This window comes from Mastomys coucha, unplaced genomic scaffold, assembly GCF_008632895.1.
Source record: "Mastomys coucha isolate ucsf_1 unplaced genomic scaffold, UCSF_Mcou_1 pScaffold22, whole genome shotgun sequence".
NCBI lineage: Eukaryota > Metazoa > Chordata > Mammalia > Rodentia > Muridae > Mastomys > Mastomys coucha.
In genome coordinates this window covers 522,741-544,811 of record NW_022196905.1, presented here as the reverse complement: position 1 = coordinate 544,811, position 22,071 = coordinate 522,741, and the positions used below count along the sequence as shown (strand labels likewise).

Below are 22,071 nucleotides of genomic sequence, written 5' to 3'. Positions count from 1 at the left end.
CCAGCAGCCACACACATGATGGCTCACGGCCATCTGTACTCATACACATAAAATAAATAAATAAAATCTTTAAAAAAGAAAAAGAATCTAAACTCTTACTGACGTAGTGCTATGCCTGCCTGCCTGATGACATACTCCCTATTATGATGATCATTGGCTCTGCCTGGAACTGTGATGATGATCATCACTGTTATGATGATCATTGACTCTGCCTGGAACTGGGAGCCCCAATTAACTCTCTTATAAGTTGCATACTATAAGGTGACCAAATGGAGTATCTTCACAGCAATAGAAAAGTAACTAAGAAAGAAATTGGTACCAGGTGGTGACATATTGCTGTGACATCCCCAGCCAAGTTATTATTTGGCAGAATGTGGAAGACTTTTGGACTTTGGACTAGGAAAATGCTTGAATGCTTTAAGAAGAGCTTAGTGTACCACCTTATTAAGACCTTGGAAAACAGTAGCACTGAGACCAATGTGGACTGTGGAGGCCTGGCTCAAGAGGTCATAGAAGAAAACAATATTAGCAGCTGGGCTAGACACCATCCTTATGATAATTTGGCAAATATTGTGGCTGTTTTTTGACCTTGCCTATGACTGAGCCTGAGGCTAAATTGAAGTCTTTTGAACTAGTTTCATTGGCAGAGAAGATTTCAAGACAGCCGAATATTGGTGCTGTTACTTGGTTATTAGTGATCATTCTTATATATATATCTACAATTAAAAAGAGCACATGGGCCAGAAAGAAATACAAAAATGTAAAATTTGAGGAGAAAAAGACCACCAGGAAGTTTAATATCAAACCTTTGTTTGTGCTAAAAGAGATAAGAAGAAATGAGTACAGGGAGTGGTCAGCTAATTCTGCAATTTGTAAAAAGAAAAGACTTCTTAAGAAATTATCTTTTCCCAAAGAGCAACAAATCAAGGCTTATGCAAGTATAACTCAAGGAAGGGTCAGATTCCACCTCAAGTAGGCAACAGAACTCGGCAGCTTTGGCCATGTGGTTCTAGCTTGAGAGCCATGAAGGAGTGAAGACATGGTGGAATTTTCCTCTGAGGATGAGGAATCTGTTGTGGGCATACATGTGGCAGGGCAGTCTCTTCTTGATGAACTGGAAAGGTCCAGTAAATCTCTGAAAGTGAAGTCCAAGTGTTGGAGCTGTGGGATATCTGCCAAGGCAAGCTATAGAAAGGGAGTGCAACCAGCCCAAGAGAGAGAGGTATGTGAGAGTTAACAAACTGGAAGGGCAGTTCCATCGAAGCCCTTTTATATCAGACATGGAGATACAGGATTTGGAGTTTCCCTGCCGGGTTTCAGTCCTGCTTTGGTCCAGTATTTTCTCACTGTGTTCCCAGTCCTCCCTTTTGGAACAGTAATATGTATTCTGTGCCATTGTATGTTGGAAGTATTAACTTTGTTTTTTACAAGAGGTCACATGAAGATTGCCTTGAATCTTAGAAAAGGCTTTGGAATTTTAAACTGTATTGAGGCTATAGGTACTTTTGAAGTTAAACTAAATATATTTTGTATTATGATATGGCCACAAGCATTTTGTGGTCTGAGAATGGAATGTAGTAGCTTGACTGAGGCTGACCCCCATAGGCTCATATATTTAAATGCTTGGTCCCTGGTTGGTGGGACAGTTTGGGAAGGATTGGGAGGAGACACTGGGTCTATATTTGATGTTTCAAAAAACTCATGCCATTTCCAGTTAGCGCTCTCTGCTTCCAACTTTTAGTTTAGAATGTATGTTCTTAGCTACTACTCTAGTTCCATGTCTGTCTGTCTCCTGCCAAGCTCCCTGTCATCATTATAACAGATGCTAACCCTCTGGACCATGAGTTCCAATAAACATTTTCTTTTATGGGTTGTCTTATCATTGTACTGGCTGGTTTTGTGTGTGGACTTGACCCAAGGTAGAGTCATTAGAGAAGGAGCCCCTGTGAGCCTGCCTCCATGAGATCCAGTTGTAAGGCATTTTCTCAATTAGCGATCAGTGCTGGAGGATGGCTGGGTGGTGCTATCCCTGGGCTCATAGTCCAGGGTTTTATAAGAAAGCAGGTTGAGCAAGCCAGTAAGCCACATTTCTCTATGGCTTCTGCATCCTGCCTCCAGGATTCTGCCCTGTTTGAAGTCCTGTCTTGACTTCCATCAGTAATGAACAGCATTATGGTAATGTAAACCAGATAAACCCTTTTCCCCCAACTTGCTTTTTGGTCATTGTGTTCGTTACAGCAATAGAACCTCTAATTTAGACAATCACAGTGCCTCTTAATAGAAATAGAAAATAGTTAAGACAGGTAGTCTAATTTATGTTAGAAATGATTTGAACTGGACAGGTTATTTTTAATACTCTTCTTCCTCCACAGTTTGTTCTATTTTGATGCCATTGAACAGTAACTGCTACACAGAGCATCAGTCTGTCCATCTAAGAAGCTTGTGCCAGAATGTAGCCAGCACGCTACTTCATCATTGAAGTCTCACCTTGAGAAAAATTTCAGCTAAAGATAATGCTTAGGGAGAAAGTTGTTTTACATCTTGGAAAAAATGTCTCCTTGTATGGACTTATGACAAGCAGTTTACAGATTAACTGCAGTTATTGATGTTAGTGATATTAGAGTTGCTGTATAGTGTGCCTGTGAATGTCAAACTGGATGATTACATAGTCTATGCAATTATCCTTCATTCTTCATGGTTATTATTGTAATCAGTTCAACTATATTTGATTATTACTCCCTCTTTTGGCTGAAAGAGAAATTATGCTGCTTCACCAGCAGGAGTCTTTGGAATTAAAGATAATTCTTGGGTATGTACATATTTTCCTGATAAGGATCTCAGATTAATAATTTATTTCAGTAAATCATAATACAGATCACTACTTATGAAGTTGGTTCCTGTAAATAGAATTCTACTATATAAATTAAAAACTTGAATTATAGTAAAAATTACACTTCACGGATATACCAGCAGTCCAGTTTAGTAGTGTCGTGATAGCATCAGTGGTAGTGAGACCTATTAGGAACTGCTAGGCCTCAACATGAGTCAGCAGGAGGGACACCATGAACTCTCTCCACTAAGTGAAAATCAGTGAAGAAGAGAGATCAAGAAGTGTTGCAGAGCTAGCTCTACAAGCGAGCCCCTCTCACAGTCCATTAAGTCCTATTTGTACTCCTTTCAAACATCACGTGTCCTCCACAGACCTTGACTCAGTGTGTGAGTCTGTCTTAGCAAAACTCCACATGAGTCTATATATCAGCTGATGTCAATCTACCTCGGCTTGAGTCTGCAGAAATGGCAGTAGCTGCCAACACACCACCAGAAGTTTTTTGGTGCTTTTCTCTCTATAGAGTCATGACAAATGGAGCTCAACTGTGCAGTGTAAGGTGGACTAATACATGTGTCAGTGAAGAATTCTTCATCATGCATCCTTTTAGGAGCCTGCTTTAGTGAAACATCCTTTCACTTGTGTCCACTTCAGCAGAACATTCCTTCATGTGTGTCTGCTTCAGGAAAGCACTCCTTCATGTTTGCACCAGCATACACCATCTGACACAACTGACTTTCCAAAGAACCCTTTACGTTTCCACTTCAGGAAGATGCTGTTTCCTTAGAGTCATCTAGGACCTCTGGCTCTTAGAATCTTCCCACCTTTTCTTCCATATAGGTTCCTGAGTCCGGGTGGGAAGGCTTTGATGAAAACATCCCATTTAGAACTAAGTGCTCCAAATGTCGCTCACTCTGCATATTGTCCAGTTTGAGTTTCTGTGTTAATTCTTATCTAGAGCAAGAAGAATTTTCTGATACAGGTTGAATAAGGCACTGATCTATGTATATACTTAATCTAGTCTCAGGTTCTTGGTCACCTCAGCAGTGTCAGATATGGGTTCCATCTCATGAGGCGGGATGGAATCCATTCAAAAAGTGGTTGATTACTTCAGTAACATTGTGCCAATATTGCACCAGTATATCTTTTAGGCAGGTTACTGTTGTAGATAGCAGCAGGGTTTGTGGCTGAGTAATATTGTTGACTGCCTTTCTCCTCTGTTTGTACACTGAGTACCTTCTACCGTCATGAATACTAGTCGGTAGAGGTGAAGTTTCTAGTTGGAAACCAGCTATAAGGCCTTAATAATAATTATTCTTGTCTCTTGTGTTAAGATAGTAATGATAGCAACCCTTTCTGTCCTTTATCGAAACTGCTTTTCCAGACTAGTTCTTCTGGACTATATTTCTTGTGGTACACTCAACTGCATTTTAAACAAACTAGAGCTACATTGTCACCTTTATCAGACAGAATAAATGTTTGGTTCTTGCTCTTTTTTAATCAGTCTCTTTTCATGTTCTATTTGGAATAATTTTTTGTGCAAATGGAGGCCTACACACACATATATAAGTGAAACTGGATCAAAATGCTGTGTTTAGGAGTAATCATAGCACTATTATAATAATGTGCATTCCAAGGTATATAAAATGATGAGAACATCATGGAAGTGTCTGGCTCTACAAACAACTTTTTGGTGACAGTAATTTCTCTGACTATTGTATTGCAGCTATTGAAAGTGGACGGATAGATGTGGTGAAGCTGTTGCTTCAACATGGAGCAAATGTCAATGGGTCCCATTCTATGTGTGGATGGAATTCCTTGCACCAGGCTTCTTTCCAGGTAGTCTCTGAATTTATTTCATTTCCGTGTAAATTGTATTTCTTACCCTTTCCTATACAGTTTTTTGCTGTTTTATCTGATTTATAATGACAAGTGCAGAATAGAAAAGTCAGGCTAAATGCTAATGATCATTCTAAATAAGCTAGCTGTTATAGTGGCTGGAGCAGCTTTGGATTATAGGGATTGTATAAGTAACTATCAGAATATGTGGGATACAAACTGATAAGGTGAAATGGTATGTTTTATTATAACTGTATGTTTAGAAAACATTATAGTTCCCTGCTGCTTAAGTTAGCAAACTAACTTTGCAAGACTAATGGTTATAATTGCTAGAGGCCAGTATTTAGTTTGTTTACATTTAATAGGCTGTATAGAAGTGTAGAGTAATCTGATGTCATATCTTTTTCATGTAATGTAACAGTAATGTAACAGGACATTACATTTTTTGAGGTTTTTCTTTACTGAGAAAATAAGAAAAGTAAAACCCAATTAGAAAGAGCTTTTACTGACTTAAAAATATGTCTGTGCTTTAGGGAAATGCTGAGACTATACAACTGCTTCTTGAACAAGGAGCAGACAGAGAATGCCAAGACGACTTTGGAATCACACCGCTGTTTGTGGCTGCTCAGTATGGGAAGCTAGAGAGCGTGAACATACTTATTTCATCTGGTAGGAAGGATAGCCTCTGTGCTCAGAAGATCATGGTTTTAACTGTGTTCTTAGAGAATGATTCTTTAATCAGGTGATGAAATTTATATAAGTAGCAACTAAAAGTGTACATAGTTGATGTCAGTATGTTACCAGGTAAGAGTTTCTTCGTGACTATGATTATAGATGTAGCATTTCTCAAAAAGATTGTGTGACTCTGTCATTCTTTTTATAACATTGCTTGACCTGAAGGATTCACCAAAGAAGGGCTTTTAAAGTCTTAGGGTATGTGCTCTGACAGAGCTAGGAAACCATGGATAGTTAGAGGGAGACACATACCAACAGATTTGCTGAGTGGTCTACATAGTGAATTCCAGGGCAGCCAGGACTTCATAGAGAGACCCTGTCTCAAAAAACAAAAACAAACAAACAAACAAAATCCTAAAACCAAAACCAAAAGAAATCCACAAACTAACCAACCAACCAACCAACCAACTGAACAACAACCAAAAAAACCAAAAACCCAAACCAAACCTAACCCAAAACCCCTAAATCTCTACATATTTAAGTCAAGGTAGAAAGTGATAAAAATAAACCTTCGTGTTGTTCAAGATGAAGGGATCTGAGACATTATGATCCTGTACTTTAAAGATGAGGATTCCCAAATAACTTTCTAAAATTATTCTTTTTACCTTAGGACACCCACGCTATGGATATTAGTGTTAATCTAGGCATAGTGATTCCCGTATTTCTTTTTTAAATTTTTTCTTTCCCTAAACTTTTTAAATACCATTAGTTAGAAGGTATGAAGGTCTGTCTCTAATGTAATCATGTAAACTGACATGACCTTCAGCAGCTTACTTTTCAAATGTTTCAGTTGTGGTCTTAGAGGACCCAGTTCCTTATTATTTCTGATACTTTGAAGTTGTCAATCAAACTAGAAGTGTGGCTTTTTTTCTTTTTTTCTTTTTAAGCAGGTCCTACTGTTAACTTCAGCTTTTCTCATTGATTTTATTTTTCTCTCTGAAGCTAACAGCAGATGAGGCACCCAAGTCAGGAAGATTCTAATTGCCTAGCATTTTTGCAATTCAGGAAGGTTCCACACAGTCTTTAATTTACTCTGTGTAGCTTGTTCAAGGTGTTCTGAATAGAAGATAGTCAATTTTCCCCATTTTTTTTTTTTTTTTTTTTTTCGAGACAGGGTTTCTCTGTATAGCCCTGGCTGTCCTGGAACTCACTCTGTAGACCAGGCTGGCCTCGAACTCAGAAATCCGCCTGCCTCTGCTTCCCAAGTGCTGGGATTAAAGGCGTGCGCCACCACCGCCCGGCGAATTTTCCCCATTTTTGATGGTGTTTTTTTCTAATGAGATATGTTTGAGAAATTTAAAAGTTACCACAATCGTGTGATAGCATGAGTCCTAACATATTTAAGATGTTATTTGCTGGTGAGGTGATTGTGGAAATATGCCATTTATTTTTTAACAATTTCAAAAGTTTCTCAACAATTAAGGCCATTTTCAGCCCTTTTAAATCTTTTTGTTTGTTTTTGTTTGTGGAAATAGGATCTCAGTATGTAGTTTTGGCTGTCTTGGAACTCACTATGTTGACCAGGCTGAACTCAAACTCACAGAGAACTGCTTTGCTCTGCCTGGCTGCTTTTTCAATTTGTATATAGTAGTATTAAAATAACAGTTTTTATTTTAAAATCTATTCAGCCCCATTAAAAAACATCATTCCTTTTTATTGTTGCTTTTTACTATGCAATACTCATGACAGAAGAAATGTAATTGTAAGGCTAATGAATATGGTCTTTAATAGTAGATCCCATGTATATCAGTCATTTATTGGTAATGTTTTCCTCATAAATCTTAGCCTAAAATGAATTAGTGACATCAATAAAATCATAAGTCCCAATAATACATCAATAAAGCACATAGGCTTTAACTTGTACTTTCTTGGGAATTATCATCAATAATTTTCCATTGTATTTTTTCCATTTTTTTTTTTAAAGCCAGGTTATCCTCAAACTTTTCTCAGACTTCCAAGGGTTGTAGTTATAGGTCTTTACCACATCCTTTCCTTCTGAAATATACTTTGGGGCTTGAGAGGTGTCTCAGTGGCTAAGAGTTCTTTCAGAAAGATGGAGTTCAGATCTAGCACCTATATTAGATAGGCTCACTACTTATGGACTCCAGCTCTAAGGGAATCTGATGCCCACTTCTAGCCTTCATAGATACTTGAATTTATGTGCACAGGTATGTGTGCACATACCCACATAACTCATAAGTACATATTAAAATAAATCTTTAAAAATTATTTGTACTTTGAACCCACAGGACTTGTTTGGCCAGGGAAAGGAATAAGTAGCTTTCATTGAATAGAAGGTTTTTTTAAGAGGTGAATTCTAAAATACCCTTTATGTTTTTACGAATGCAGACCAAAAACTTTTTAAATGCAGGTTAGTAAAATAAGTATATTTTTCAATAGCATCCGGTAAGGATGAAAGCTTTTGTACTATGAAAACCTTTTATGGCACCTTGAAATTTATGCTTCAGCTTTCTTCTTCTTTTTAAAAACATCTATATCCATTATTGGTTAAGTATTTTGTTTTGTGTTAGGTGCAAATGTCAATTGCCAAGCCTTGGATAAAGCTACTCCTTTGTTTATTGCTGCACAAGAGGGTCATACAAAATGTGTGGAACTTTTGCTGTCCAATGGGGCGGATCCTGATCTTTACTGTAATGAAGACAATTGGCAATTACCCATTCATGCTGCTGCACAAATGGGCCATACAAAGTAAGTGCTCAAAACAGAATAAAAATGGTCTCGGAATTAAAAGCTAGTAAGGAGTAGATATGAGTCAGGGAAAATGCTTGCTCATTTTTTTCTGAAACCAGTTTTGGGGATACTTAAATTTACTCCCCATCTTCCCTTTACTCCCCCCCCCTTTGGTCAGCTCCTCTACATCTTTCATTTCCATACTCTGAGGAAGAATGACTGTATGTAGATGGTATAGTATTGGAGCAAAGGGATTTCTTTAGCTCATGGCTGTTCTTTCCCTATCTTGCTAGTTTTATTTCAAACACCTTTAACTAGCAGTCTGATGGCCTTATTCACGAATTTGCACTATCTCCCTGTTTGCAGAAAGAGCATGTTTTTGGCATGGAGTCTTCCTTTTGTGTGGGTTGAGCCCTCTACCCTATCTTAAACCCTTTGACTAAGCTTTTTACCTAATCTCATGTCTAGTCTGGTATTCTTCCCACTTCTGTTATTCTTTCTTTGCTAGAAGTCCCTAGGAAATCATTAGTATACTTTGGAGAAAGTATTGGTGAGTAGGGGAATTTTGGAGTTAGTAATCTGGTTATATCAATAAGAATAAGGTTTCCTCTCATAAATCAGTATGGACAGATTTAATAATCATGTTTGCAGTCCTTAGGGTCATAATTCTTCAATAGTGCTTCCAATATATACCATTGATGTTTAATTAAAAATGACAAAATGGTCATTATGTTTAGACAGTAGGTACACAAAGTCCACAAGCTGACTATTGCTTCACCAGGTAGCATATATTCTCAAGGTCTTTGTAAGTATGCTTGCCTGGGACAGTATACTTTTCTAGCCCACCTTTCAAACTCAGACATGTTTATTTAAAAGTTGTCAACCAGATTCTTAGTTTTAATAAAATACTTGTTTTCAATATTTGGTATTTCCTCTTAAATGCTTTTTAAAATTTATTACTCTTTGAGACTTTCATCCCATGTTTTGAACACTTTTACCCCCCTCTAGCCTTTTTCTAGTTTGTACCCCCTTATCACTCAATTTATGTCCTTTACAAAAAAAAAATTAGGTCCATTTCTTCTAATTGTTGATAAAAAAAAATCTTTAAACAGTTGTACTTAGTTTTAAGTTGATAACCAAAACTCTCATAGGAATTTGTTCTTAATTGTGTTCTATTTCGAGCATCCTTTTGCACTGATTTCATCCGTAGCCTACTCCAAAGGTAATCCATCTATGATTTCAGTTCTTGTTCAGTGTTGTTTTAGGTCTATTCTATGGAAAGAAAAGCAACCAAGAGAAACAGTCCTAGAAAGGAGGGGGGTTTTCCAGCTGCTTAGTTCTTATAGTTTTGTCTTCAGAGCTGAATAGTGTTCTCTGCAGCTAATTGCTGAGGTGAGGTTACAGACAATATAGAACTACATTTTAGCTATCTTTTTTGGAGCATTCTCTTCTTTATAAATGTACCTCAGATATTATTGACTATATTTTTGTGAGATTGTAATATTTTACTGTAAGTTATAGTTTTTTGTGATTAAATTGTAATTTCTCATTTCATGCCACTTGCCATATTTAAAAATTCTTACTAATGGGAAACCAAACTGATTAATATTTAAGAAGGGAATACTTCATTTTATTTTTCTCTTATTATTTGTTTGTATGTGAAACAGAGCCTTGCTGAGTAGCCCTGGATCCTGGAATTTGTTATTCATCTGTGGTAGACTTGAAGTCATGAATATTCTGCTTCAGTCTCTGACTGCTAAGTTATAGGGATGTGTTACCACATCTGTCCATTATACAATCCCCAGTGCTGGGGACTGAACCCAGGCCCTCCAGCATAATAGACAAAAAGACTGTACCTCTGGGCAATATCCTAGCCCCTCATTTTCTCAACTACTTTATATTTTGTGTACTAAAATTTTAAATAATGTATTAGGTCCTGAAATACCAAAATATTGAAATACCAAAAAATAAAAATTGGCATAGGTCATGTGGTGGTAAGGCAAGTAACAGTTAACGAGGAAAACAGGTACATTTACTGTATTACTCAATTCTTTTTCAGGTCTATTTAAGCTTTGCATTAAGCAGTAGTACTGGTAATGTTTTGTAGTAACTATGAAGCATGTAGACATTTACTGGAGTTAGAAAATATAGGAAAGACAAAGATGTCTTTAAATTGTCCAGTCAGTGGCTGATTCATAAAATATGTATAGGAAAGATGTTGCCTATTCTTATGCACCTGAAAATATTAAATATTCTTCCATTGTGTATTTGAAGGACCTTGGACTTGTTAATACCACTTACTAACCGGACTTGTGACACTGGAGCAGACAAAGTGAGCCCTGTTTACTCTGCAGTGTTTGGAGGACAAGAAGAGTGCCTGGAAATGTTACTGCAGAATGGCTATAGCCCAGATGCACAAATGTGCTTGGTATTCGGATTCAGTTCCCCTCTGTGCATGGCTTTACAAAAGGAGTATGTACATTGTTCCATTTTACTTGTTCTTAATTCCCAAGCAACTTCTCTTCGTAGTGGAAACATTGTATCTCTGTTAGTACTAAGTTGCTAACCTAGAAGAGGCCGGCTACAATATCTGCTGTTCAGTTTAGCTGCAGTGAGGTTGATAACGCCAACCTCACTGCAGATGGTTTGCCTTTTCCCTTTGGACCTGGGTTATACTTTTAGTTTAACAGGTTTAGGGAATAGAATACTTTAAATGTATTAGTGTAAATGCAAGTGTAAAAGCCTCCTTTGATGTCTTTAAAATGATTCAAGAATCAGAAATGAAACTTCATCAAGTAAGATACTGACTGCTTCCGGTTACTTAACTTTAACTCCTCCCCTCCCCCTTTTTTAAGTTTACGAGCCTTAGAATAAACTGTCGTTTTTAGATATTGTTACATCTAACATATTTGGTATGCAGCATTTCCTAATATAGTTCTTAATAATTATATTTAAAAGTCAAATATTAATTTTCAAGCTCTGCTATAGTTCTTTTTTGTAGCTGTACCATCTCTTTATCCTTTTTTTAATATTAATTTTTTTTACACTCCATATTCCATTCCCCACCACCCCCACATCCACCTTCCAACTACACCACATCCCACATCTCCTCCCCCCTCAACGCCCCCAGTCTGCATATGAAATCTCATACTTTTATTGTGTGAGGTTCAATGTGTGTTTTGAGCTTTACTAACATTTCATTTACAAATGTGGGGCACCCTTGCATTTGGGGCATTGACTTTCAGAATTGAGAGTCTATCCTGGTGGATTTTTCCTTTGATGAAAATGTAGTGTCCTTCCTTATCTTTTTTGATAACTTTTGGTTGAAAGTCTATTTTGTTGGATATTAGGATGATGGCTACTCCAGCTTGTTTCTTGGGACCATTTGCTTGGAAAATTTTTTCCCATCCTTTTACTTTGAGGTAATGTCTGTCTTTGACTCTGGGATGTGTTTCCTGTATGTAGCAAAATTCAGAATCCTGTTTACATATCTGTTTACAATCTGCTAGCCTATGTCTTTTTATGGGGGAATTGAATCCATTGATGCTGAAAGATATTAGGAACCAATGATTGTTGGTTCCTGTTAGTTTTGTTGTTAGAGTTGGAATTATGTTTGTGTGTTTCTCTTCTTTTGGGCTTGTTGTGCAAAGATTAATTTCTTGCTCTCTCTTGGGTGTAGTTTCCCTCCTTGTGTTGGCCTTTTTCTTACACTATTCTCTGTAGGACTGAATTTGTGGAAAGATATTGTTTAAATTTGGTTCTGTCTTGGAATACCTTGGTTTCTCCATCCTTGGTATTTGTGATTTTTGCTGGGTATGGTAGCCTGGGCTGGCATTTTTCTTCTTTTAGGTTCTGTAGGACATCTGTCCAGGATCTTCTGGCTTCTAGAGTCTCTGTTGAGAAATCTGGTATAATTCTGATAGGTCTGCCTTTATATGTTACTTGACCTTTTTCCCTTACTGTTTTCAACATAGTTTCTTTGTTGTGTGCATTTGGTATTTTAATTATTATGTGATGAGAGGAATTTCTTTTTTGGTCCCATCTGTTTAGTGTTCTATAGGCTTTTGTATGTTTATGGTCATTTCTTCACATTAGGAAAGTTTTCTTCTATAATTTTGTTAAAGATGTTTATGACTCTTTGAGTTGTGAATCTTCACTTTCTTCTATACCATTATTCTCAGGTTGGTGTTTTCATTGTGTCCTGGATTTCTTGAATGTTTGGAGATTGGAGCTTTTCACTTTTTGTATTCTCCTTGACTGTTGTGTCTATGTCTGTACCTTCTGCTGAGATTCTATCTTCTATCTCTTGTATTCTGTTGGTGATGCTTGCATCTGTTAACTCCTGTTCTCTTCCTTAGGTTTTCCATTTCCAGGGCTGTCTTCCTTTGAGTTTTCTTTAATGATTCTATTTTCAGGTTTAGACACTGGATGTTTTTGTTCAATTTCTTTACCTGTTTGATTGTGTTCTTCTGTACTTCTTGAAGGGATTTATGTGTTTCCTCTTTAAGGGTTTCTACTTGTTTACTTGTGTTCTCCTGTATTTCTTTAAGGCAGTTATTTATTTATGTCCTTCTTAAAGTCCTCCATCCCTATCCTGAGAAGTGATTTTAGATTTGAATCTTGCTTTATAGGTATGTAGGGGTATCCAAGACGTGCTGTGGTGGGAGAACTGGGTTCTGAAGTTGCCAATTCAACTTGGTTTCTGTTGCTTATGTTTTTTTGCTTGCTTCTTGCCATCTGGTTATCTCTGATGTCATGTGGCCTCCCTGTCTCTGACTGGAGCCTATCCTTCCTGTGAGCCTGTGAGCTTGGGAATTTGAACTGTTGGTTGCAGCTGCCACTGGTGTGTGTGTGTGTGTGTGTGTGTGTGTGTGTGTGTGTGTGTGTGTGTGTAATCAGGTCTCTTCTTCTGAGGGGCACAGGTGGGAGCTGGAAGATACCGTGGTATCTCGCTGGGCAGGAAACTGCTTTTGTGGATTGCAGGGGTCTTGTTATGCTGTGTCTCTGGGCAGGGTTTAAGATCTCACCTGTGAAGCTAGATGTGTCTGAATACCTGGGGTGGGGGCATAGGGCGGGAGTTGAACTGCAGTGAGGGTGTATGCTGTGAGGTATCAAGTCCAGCCCATGGTCTCTTCCAGACTGGCCCAGGAGGGAGCTGGGAGGTGCCTGGATCTCCTGTGACTTTTTCAAATGCGAATTACACCTGCTTCTTCCATGTAACTTTCCTTGTTTGATGATCTGTTTTTAAGCAATTAATAGGTAAAAATGGTAAATGTTTATTTTACAGAAATGCTTAAAAAGTAAGATTAACTTCATAATACAGAGTTGTAAGTTAAAATTTGTTCATTAGAAAAACTTTCTTATATGATAAGTGTGATTTCTGTAACTACCCACCTACCTACCTACATATTTGCTGAATATAAAAGAGTGGAAATTGGCTAAGGATACATAACATTAAGGTTTCTAGAATGAATCAATCTTCAGGGACTTACCATGTTCTTCATTAGCTTCTTTTTTTTAAAAAAAAAAATATCGTAGCAGAAATGCTTAATTGTAGAAAACATTATAGCTTGAAAGAAGATTTCTTTGTGAAAGATATTTTAAAAATCTTAGTACTGAAAGCTCAAACAATGCAGAGGGATTGATACATAAAGTTTTCTTTCTCGTTACTGTATCAAAACGTATTGTATGTAACAGCCATTGGTTATACCAAGTGCCATTTTCATTTCTAATTGTAACTACTATTAAAAATTTGTTAATAAAAGTATTTGTTGTAATGAAGTCTAACTTTTAAACTTTGTTGTCCTTCCTTCCCTTCTTCCTTTCTTCCTTTCTTCCTTCCTTTCTTTCCTTCTCTCTTTCTTCCTTTCTTTTTTTGGTGAAGCTGTGAGTTTTCTGGAATTGTGAATATTCTTTTGAAGTATGGAGCCCAGTTAAATGAACTTCACTTGGCACACTGCCTCAAGTATGAGAAGTTTTCAATGTTTTGCTGTTTTTTGAAGAAAGGCTGCCTGATGGTACCTTGGAATCATACATCTGAATTTGTAAGTTATGCAGTTAAAGCACAAACAAAATATAAGGCATGGTTGCCACATCTTCTGCTTGCTGGATTTGACCCATTGATTCTGCTGAGCAGCAAGTCCTGGTAAGAAATCTCCCTAATGAGCCCTTCCCGTTGGTGTTGAGACTACTTCAGGCATCGGTTGCTGAGATGTCTGGTCTAGGGTGTGTGTGTGTATGTGTGCGTGTGTGTGTGTGCGTGTGTGTGCGTGCGTGTGTGTGCGTGTGTGTGTCTGTGTGTGTGTACACACGTGTCTGTGTGTGTGTGTGTCTGTGTGCATATGTGTGTGTGTCTGTGTGCATATGTGTGTGTGTGTGTGTGTGTGTGTGTGTGTATGTGTGTGCGTGTGTGTGTGTGTGTGTGTGTATGTGTGTGTGTGTGTGTGTGTGTGTGTATGTACACTGACCACCATAGCTACATTATGTGAGAGTATTGACCAATTGTCGCTCTGCTGGTTTGAAGGAGTTTGGGGCTGCACAGAGTTCTCTAAGAAGGGTCTGCATGCACATGGTTAGGAAAGGTGTAGCTTTCACAGTATCTGAGGGTGTAACTTACTTCATTCTGGTTGTTTATCATGTCAGCCCTTTATAAGAGATTATATGAATGTTGAGTCAGGATTCTGTGGTGACAAGATTGTTTCTACACACTTTCAGATTTAGCAAAAGTTGTTATCTCAGGTAGGTACCTGTAGTATGGCATGTGAGCAACAGGTTTGATTAGTCAAATGAAAAACTAGAACCAAAGGCTCCAGTCTAATAGAGAATGTGTTACTTTACAGACCGCTAGTGAAATAAGCCTTGCAAGAGTCAGTTTTAGGTCATCAGGCTCAGCAGCTAGCATTTCTGCATGCTGAGCATCTCTGAGCAACATCTCTCTACTTCTTAAAGTTGATTTTTCTTTCTGCGGAATCTTCTTTCCTTCCACTTTCCTAATAACATACTGAATCCCTGATTGTACTCTCTCAACAGATGTTTTAAACATTTAAACAATAATATGATCTGACCAGTACCCCCAGAGTTCCCAGGGACTAAACTATCAACCAGAGAGTATACTTGGTGGGACTCATGGCTCCAGCTGCATATGTAGCAGAGGATGGCCTAGTCGGTCATCAATGGGAGGAGAGGCCCTTGGTCCTGTGAAGGTTTATGACCCAGTATAGGGGAATGCCAGGACCAGGAAGTGGGGAGAGGGTAGGAGAGGGTGGGTTGGTGAGCAGAGGGACCCATCTATACCACTCCTGGGCATATACCCAAAAGATGCTCCAACATGTAATAAGGACACGTGGTCCACCATGTTCATAGCAGCCTTATTTATAATAGTCAGGAACTGGAAACAACCCAGATGTCCCTCAACAGAGGAGTGGATACAGAAATTGTGGTACATCTATACAATGGAGTACTACTCAGGTATTAAAAATAATGAGTTTATGAAATTCTTAGGTAAATGGATGGATCTGGAGAATATCATCCTGAGTGAGGTAACCCAATCACAAAAGAACAAACACGGTATGCACTCTCTGATAAGTGGTTATTAGCCCAGAAGTTTGGAATACAGGAAGAACAACCCACAAACCACAAGGAACTCAAGAAGAAGGAAGACCAAAAGGTGGACATTTCATTCCTTCTTAAAAGGGGAACCAAATACCCACGGAAGGAGTTGCAGAGATTAACTATGGAGCAGAGACTGAAGGAAGGGCAAACCAGCCTAAATATAGCTATCTCCTGAGAGTCTCTGACAGTACCTGAGTAATACAGATGTAGAGGCTCACAGACATCTATTGAACTGAGTACAGGGTCCCCAGTGAAGTAGTTAGAGAAAGGACCAATGGAGCTGAAGGGTTTGCAGCCCCTTAGGACGAACAACAATATGAACTAACTTGTATCCTCAGAGCTCCCAGGATCTCAACTACCACCCAAGGACTGCACATGGAGGGGTCTGATTGTTCAGGCAGCATGTGTATAGTAGAGGATTGCAAATTTGATTATCAATAGGAGGAGAGGACCTCGGCCCTGTGAAGGTTCTATGCCCCAGTGTTGGGGAATGCCAGGGCCAATAAGTGGGAGAGGGTGGGGTGGCGGGCATGGGGAGGGGGGAGGCAACAGGGGTTTGTTTTCATTGTTTTTGTTTGTTTCTTTGTTTTTTGGAGGGGAAACTGGGAAAGGAGAGATTTACATGTAAATAAACAAAATATCCAATAAAAAAAAGGAGTTAAAAAAAAAGTTTTCAACCTAGACCAAAAAACAAAACAAACAAACAAACAAACAAAAGAAATGTAAATAAAAAGCTAATAAAAAAATTGATAGGTGCCTATCAAATGCTCAGTTACCACTCTATTCTTCTATATTAATTTGTGCAAAACTCTATTTTTAAGATAATTGAATGAAACAGGACAATTACTGACAATTCAAAGAAACATCTCTAATTTAGAAACTTTCATTTGTTTGTCATAACAGTTCTCCCTCCCCATATGCATTCTATTGTGCTATAGTATACTTGCAAGTGCCAGTTATATCTAGTAATTAACATGGTTATGTAAGACGATGCTAATGTCTTAGTGAATTTTTCATGATTAGCTCTTCTCTGGGGCTAGCTTGCAAAAGATAACCCTTCACTGTTCTGGAAGTCACCTCCTGACTGTGCTTTAAATTTGGCTAAAGACATCAAATACCTATAGACAGTTCTGACAGTCTGTTCTCCTTTATCCTAAACCCTAGTGATACCTGTCTCCAGAGCATCTACTTTTTCTTCAGCTACAATTTTAACTTTTCTTCTCCTGAAACCATGAACTGACTCCACTGCTTTCAACTTTCACATCCTGGAGTTTCCCAGATGTCCTATGTGGCACTCAAATCTATGTTCTTCATCACTTTACTTTAACTTCATATATCCAGGGGAATGAAGTAGTTCTGTTATTTAAGGTCAGGCACTTCCATCCATAGTGAAACCTAGGAATTTGTGCCAACTTTTCTTCCTACTTCTAAATTAGGAAAATTTGGAAAGAGGAGTTAAATATTGCCAGTTTTCTTTTGCTCTCTAAAACCTATGGAAGAAAAAGATGACTGTTATCCTTTGTTCTCTAACCAACTAAATCAGCTCTTGGTAAGGAGAGTGCAATTTTGACCATAGTAGTTCCAAGGTTCATAAAATATACTGTTCTTTTTCTAGTTCAGATGGTTTTTTTTTTACTCCATGTATAAATAGTTGAGTTTTTTTTTTTTTTGTGGTTAATACATCCTTGGTACATACCCCATTTCTTAGATTTGTTGAAATAGGAAAGTGTTAAGAAACAAACATAGCATTCTTAATTGATAATGTTCATATACTTCACTACTAGTCACTTTCTATTCAGAGATGTCTACATATATCCCTCCCTTTTCTCGAGGTGCTTTCTGAGGAACCAACAACTAAACTGCCCTTTCCGTTTCTTTCCTTCAGTTGTTCTCTTGGAGTGTCTGCAGAAATTGAGCATAAAAAGAAATTGTTTTGTACTAGTTAAATGAGATAAATTTAAAAAGGACATAACCATTCCTAATGAGTTGAGGTTTTTATTATAGATGAAGAGAGAGCACAGACAGAGGCATCTGGGTGATTCCAGAGTGAACATGACCTCCTTACTGAATGGAAAAATGTGAGGAGAGTGGGGGGTGGAGAGGAAGAGAGGGGAAACAGGCCAAGATCCCAGGAGACCAAAAGACTAAGAGACTGGCATATGGCTGGGTTATAAATGGATGGGAGAGAATCTAGGGAAGAGGCTTAGCCCAGTCACTGGGCTGGAGAGTTTATGGTAGGAGGTGGGATATGCCAACCAGGATGTCTCCTTAATGGGTACTAATGGTGCTGAAAGGGGCTGATGGGCAGTGTCTGCTTTGATATGTTAAATAAAGTATCTTAGCCATTTGTCTGGGGTCTGACACATAAAGCTTATATAGTTGTTCTGGTTTTTTTTCTTCAAACAATGTGAGGCTGTGTAGTTGAACTTGGATGAGTAATTTGCTAGGATTTTAAGTTTTCTTAAAGTTGTGAGTGTATTTCATGTCTATAATGATGTGAGATCTGGAAAATACAATACTGAAGTTTTCATATTCTAGTTATATATTGACATACATGCAGAAATAGGTAGGTTACATATTATGTAAGAGAGCTAGGAGCTTAAAGAATTTAGACATTTATGTAAGAGCATATTAGAAATTGAGATTTACTTTAAACCATTTTTAAAATTTTCATTAGATTTCATTTCTAGCATTTGGGGAAGCCTCTTTTAGGTGGATGATAGGGAATCCTGTGTTGTTTTGAAAAAAAAGAGAGAGAGGAAGATCTTTTAGTGTGGACCTCATATTTTTGTTCTTAAAGCTGAATGTTATGTTAGATCACTCTTTAGGGCTAAGGCTATAATGAAGGTTCTTAGAATAGCTGCATAACATCTGGGAATAGTAAGGAGGTGAGGGCTGATGGGGATGGAACCATCTCTCTTTTATACTCAGCTTAGGGAGGAGTGGAGATATTTCAGCTTTATCCTTTCTGGATCATTCTGTGCCTATAGGAATAGCCAGACTACATTTGGCAAGACAGCCCAGTTGGGAGGAGGTAATGGCAAGTTCAGCCAAGACACTGATAACTTTTTCCAATGGAAAAAGAAAGGGCCTGCTTCTTGGGAGTGTAGAAATCCCTCTTGAGGCCCCTTGGATTGCTGCACACAACGTTATTCCTCTTCTAGGAGGCTAATGAAGTTGCCTTAGTTGTATGAATACTCTCTGTGGTTTTGCTGTGGTTTCCCTTTCATCATTAAGTTCTTTAAAAATAAGATGTGGCATTTGCTTATATGTATATAGTTAGTACAAGAAGCAAATACACACAGAGAGACATACACACACACTTACTTATTTTCTGATGGCCCGTTAATATGTTGTTGACACAGGGTTGATTCAGTCAGTGATGACGTCCTTATCTTTACTTTGGAATTTTCTAATTGGAAGAGACTTCCTTCAGCCGTTGAGAAGATACTCTCTGATCGTGCAAACTCCTCTTGGGCTCTTCAGCAACATCTGGGTAAGAAAGCACAGCTTTAAACACACTGCTACTTTTTCTTCCCTTGCTTCTCTATGTTGGAATTTTTGTGGATTTTTCAGAGAACATAGTAAATCAGGCATAATATAGAATGCCTCATGTGGAAAGCATGCGGAAAAGGGTAGTATTTTCCTCTGAATTATATCTGTTCCTAAGTTTAGCCTACAGATGTTACAGAGAGCAGTAGTTGACTGTTTTTACTCAGTGAGAATCTTTTGCTCTTATAAAGATACATAAGCAAAGTACTTAGTTTGTATTCAAAAAGAATATTTGAAACTTAATGTTTCTTTAGAAATTTTTACAGATTTGTGTTCTATCTGAAAAGTTATCATCTCTGAGAGGAAATATTAACATATTTTATTTGTACCTGTCTCTACTGATAATATATTAACCCATTTGTATACCCTGTGAACTGGGTGAAAATTCTGTGAATTGATTATTTTGTTGTTGTTAGTCTTTCTCTGTAGTCCAGGCTAGCCTAAAGCTCTTAGTACTGCTGCCTCTACTAATTGTGTGCTGAGGTTACAAGTATATATTTCCTGGTGATTGATACTTAAATGACTATTTTAAAACAGATTTTTCAAACTTTACTATACTTATTAAAATTGTATTAGCCAAAATAATTAAAGAATACTCAGTGGGATATTTTTAATTTAATTTAATTTTTTTAAATGCACTTTACATCCCACTCACTGTCCCCTCCCCATTCCCCATCCCACAATTCTTTCCTCATACCCCTCTCCTCCTTTGAGTGGGTGGAGGCCCCCTGAATATCTACCCCCAAACCTGGTACTTCCAGTCTTCAAGAGTAGGTCCTTCCTTTCCCACTGAGGCCAGACAAGGCAGCCCAGCTAGAAGAACATATCCCACACACAGGCAACAGCTTTTGGGGATAGCCCCATTCCAGTTGTTCAGACCCCACATGAAGGTCTAGCTGCACATCTGCTATATATGAGTAGGGAGGCCTAAGTCCAGTCCATGTACGTTCTTTGGTTGGTGGTTTAGTCCCTGAGAGCCCCAAGGGTCCAAGTTAGTTGATTCTGTTGGTTTTCCTGTGGAGTTTCTATCCCCTCAGGGCACTCAATCCTTCCTTCTAGTCTTCCATAAGAGATCCCAGACTCCATCCACTGTTTGACTGTGTTTGGTGTCTGTGTCTGTCTGAGTCAGCTGCTGAGTGGAGCCTCTCAGAGGACATGTTCATGTCTGCAAGCGTAATAGAGTGCCATTAACAGTGGTAGGGACCGGTGCTTGCCCATGGGATGGATCTCAAAGTTGGCCATTCCTTCAGTCTCTGCTCCCTCCCCCATGCCTTATTTCTTGTAGACAGGATAAATTTTATTTTATGTAAGAAACCTAGTTTAAATATACTATATCCAAAGTATTCCTATATATTTGCTCTAATTTATTTAATTTTGATTATATATCATGAGATTATATGTTCTAAGTTGGGAAAATTTCGTTTCATGTCTATTTTTATGTAAAGTGAAACTTTTCCAAAAGCAGTTTGAATAGGTTTTTAACAAACAACCTATACCTGTGTAGAAATATCTTGTAATTTCTTGAAAAATTGCATTTTAGTTAATTTTCTCAATCTAAAGTGCTCTTGAACTTAAGCATACTCACACTGTGAGGAAAGTTTCTGTTGAAGAACTTTTCTGTTTGGAGTCTCCAGGCGTTCCAGTTTAGAATTTCTTTAATGATTATGTGGGAAAGTCCTCTTGCATGTAATTCTCAAAGTATTTGCAGATACTTTTCTGATTATGTATTTGCATCATCAGAAAACAGATATTTATTCAGAGCAGTAGAATGTGGGAGAGTGAATTTGAGAACAGAATATCAAAAGGGGCACATATGCCAGATGGGAAATTATTGCAGCACATTGAGGCCCTAGCACATGGCAGGTGTGTCTAGATCAGTGATTCTCACCCTGTGGGTCATGACCCCTTTGAGGTCACAAATTGGATATCCTACATATCAGATATTTACTAGTAGCTGTGCTTCTTGGTCTTTTCTCTGGCTACAGACTCTTCTTGATTCTAGCTCTATATATCCAGTAGCCATTTGGATATTACTATTTCATATTTTGCACTATGATGTATTCATAATTGCACATGTCATTTTTCTTACAAATCCTTGTGTTCTTTTTGTTTTCTAGTTCCTTAGGTCTGAGAGCTTTGGGGAATATTATTTTCCATGAGAATGACTTAGAGCCATTTAGCTGTTGGCTATTCATCACATTCACAGTGGTGGTGTTTCAGTGGTGTGAGTGGTTTTTTTTTTGTTGTTGTTGTTTTGTTTTGTTTTTTAAGGCCTGTGCTACCATACCTGATTCTTTTTTATTTAAAGTTATTTATTTTATGTGCTTTTGTGTTTTGTCTGTATATCTGTCTGTCTGAGGATGTCAGATCACAGCTGTGGGCTGCCATGTGGGTGTGTGTAGATTTTGCCCCTGTTTGCAAACAGGTTTTGATTGTTATCTAGGTGATAATATATTCGATTCCAAGGCCAGTTACACTGATTTATACCTGGAATCTCTGCATTCAGATAGCTGAGACAAGAAAATCACAATGTCAATCAAGGCTAACTTGACCTTTATAGAGAAGCTAGCCTGTGACTACATAGTAAGATAGTTTTAAAGTCAACAAATAAGATATTACCTACATAAGAGTTCTTATGTTACTTTATAATGCGCTAAAACAACCATTGTTAATTTTATGCATTAAAAAGAAATATATACTGGGATGTGGTGGCATATGCCTTTAACTAGCACTTGGGACACAGATGCAGGTGGATCTCTGAGTTTGAGGCCAGCCTGGTCAACAGAGTAAGTTTGAGGATAGCCAGGGCTACACAG

General features: G+C 38.0%; 1 protein-coding gene across 5 annotated transcripts in view; it reads left to right on the top strand.

Moving 5' to 3' along the window:
- Asb3 (ankyrin repeat and SOCS box containing 3) overlaps window positions 1-22,071 on the top strand; it is a 98,657-nt gene that overhangs the window by 69,041 nt on the left and 7,545 nt on the right. For all 5 annotated transcript variants that reach the window (XM_031341989.1, XM_031341988.1, XM_031341992.1 and 2 more), the window contains 6 exons: window positions 4,554-4,666; window positions 5,200-5,335; window positions 7,933-8,110; window positions 10,367-10,564; window positions 13,977-14,237; window positions 19,069-19,199. In XM_031341989.1, the coding sequence (XP_031197849.1) occupies window positions 4,554-4,666; window positions 5,200-5,335; window positions 7,933-8,110; window positions 10,367-10,564; window positions 13,977-14,237; window positions 19,069-19,199 (1,017 nt within the window). The remainder of the gene's footprint in view (window positions 1-4,553; window positions 4,667-5,199; window positions 5,336-7,932; window positions 8,111-10,366; window positions 10,565-13,976; window positions 14,238-19,068; window positions 19,200-22,071) is intronic.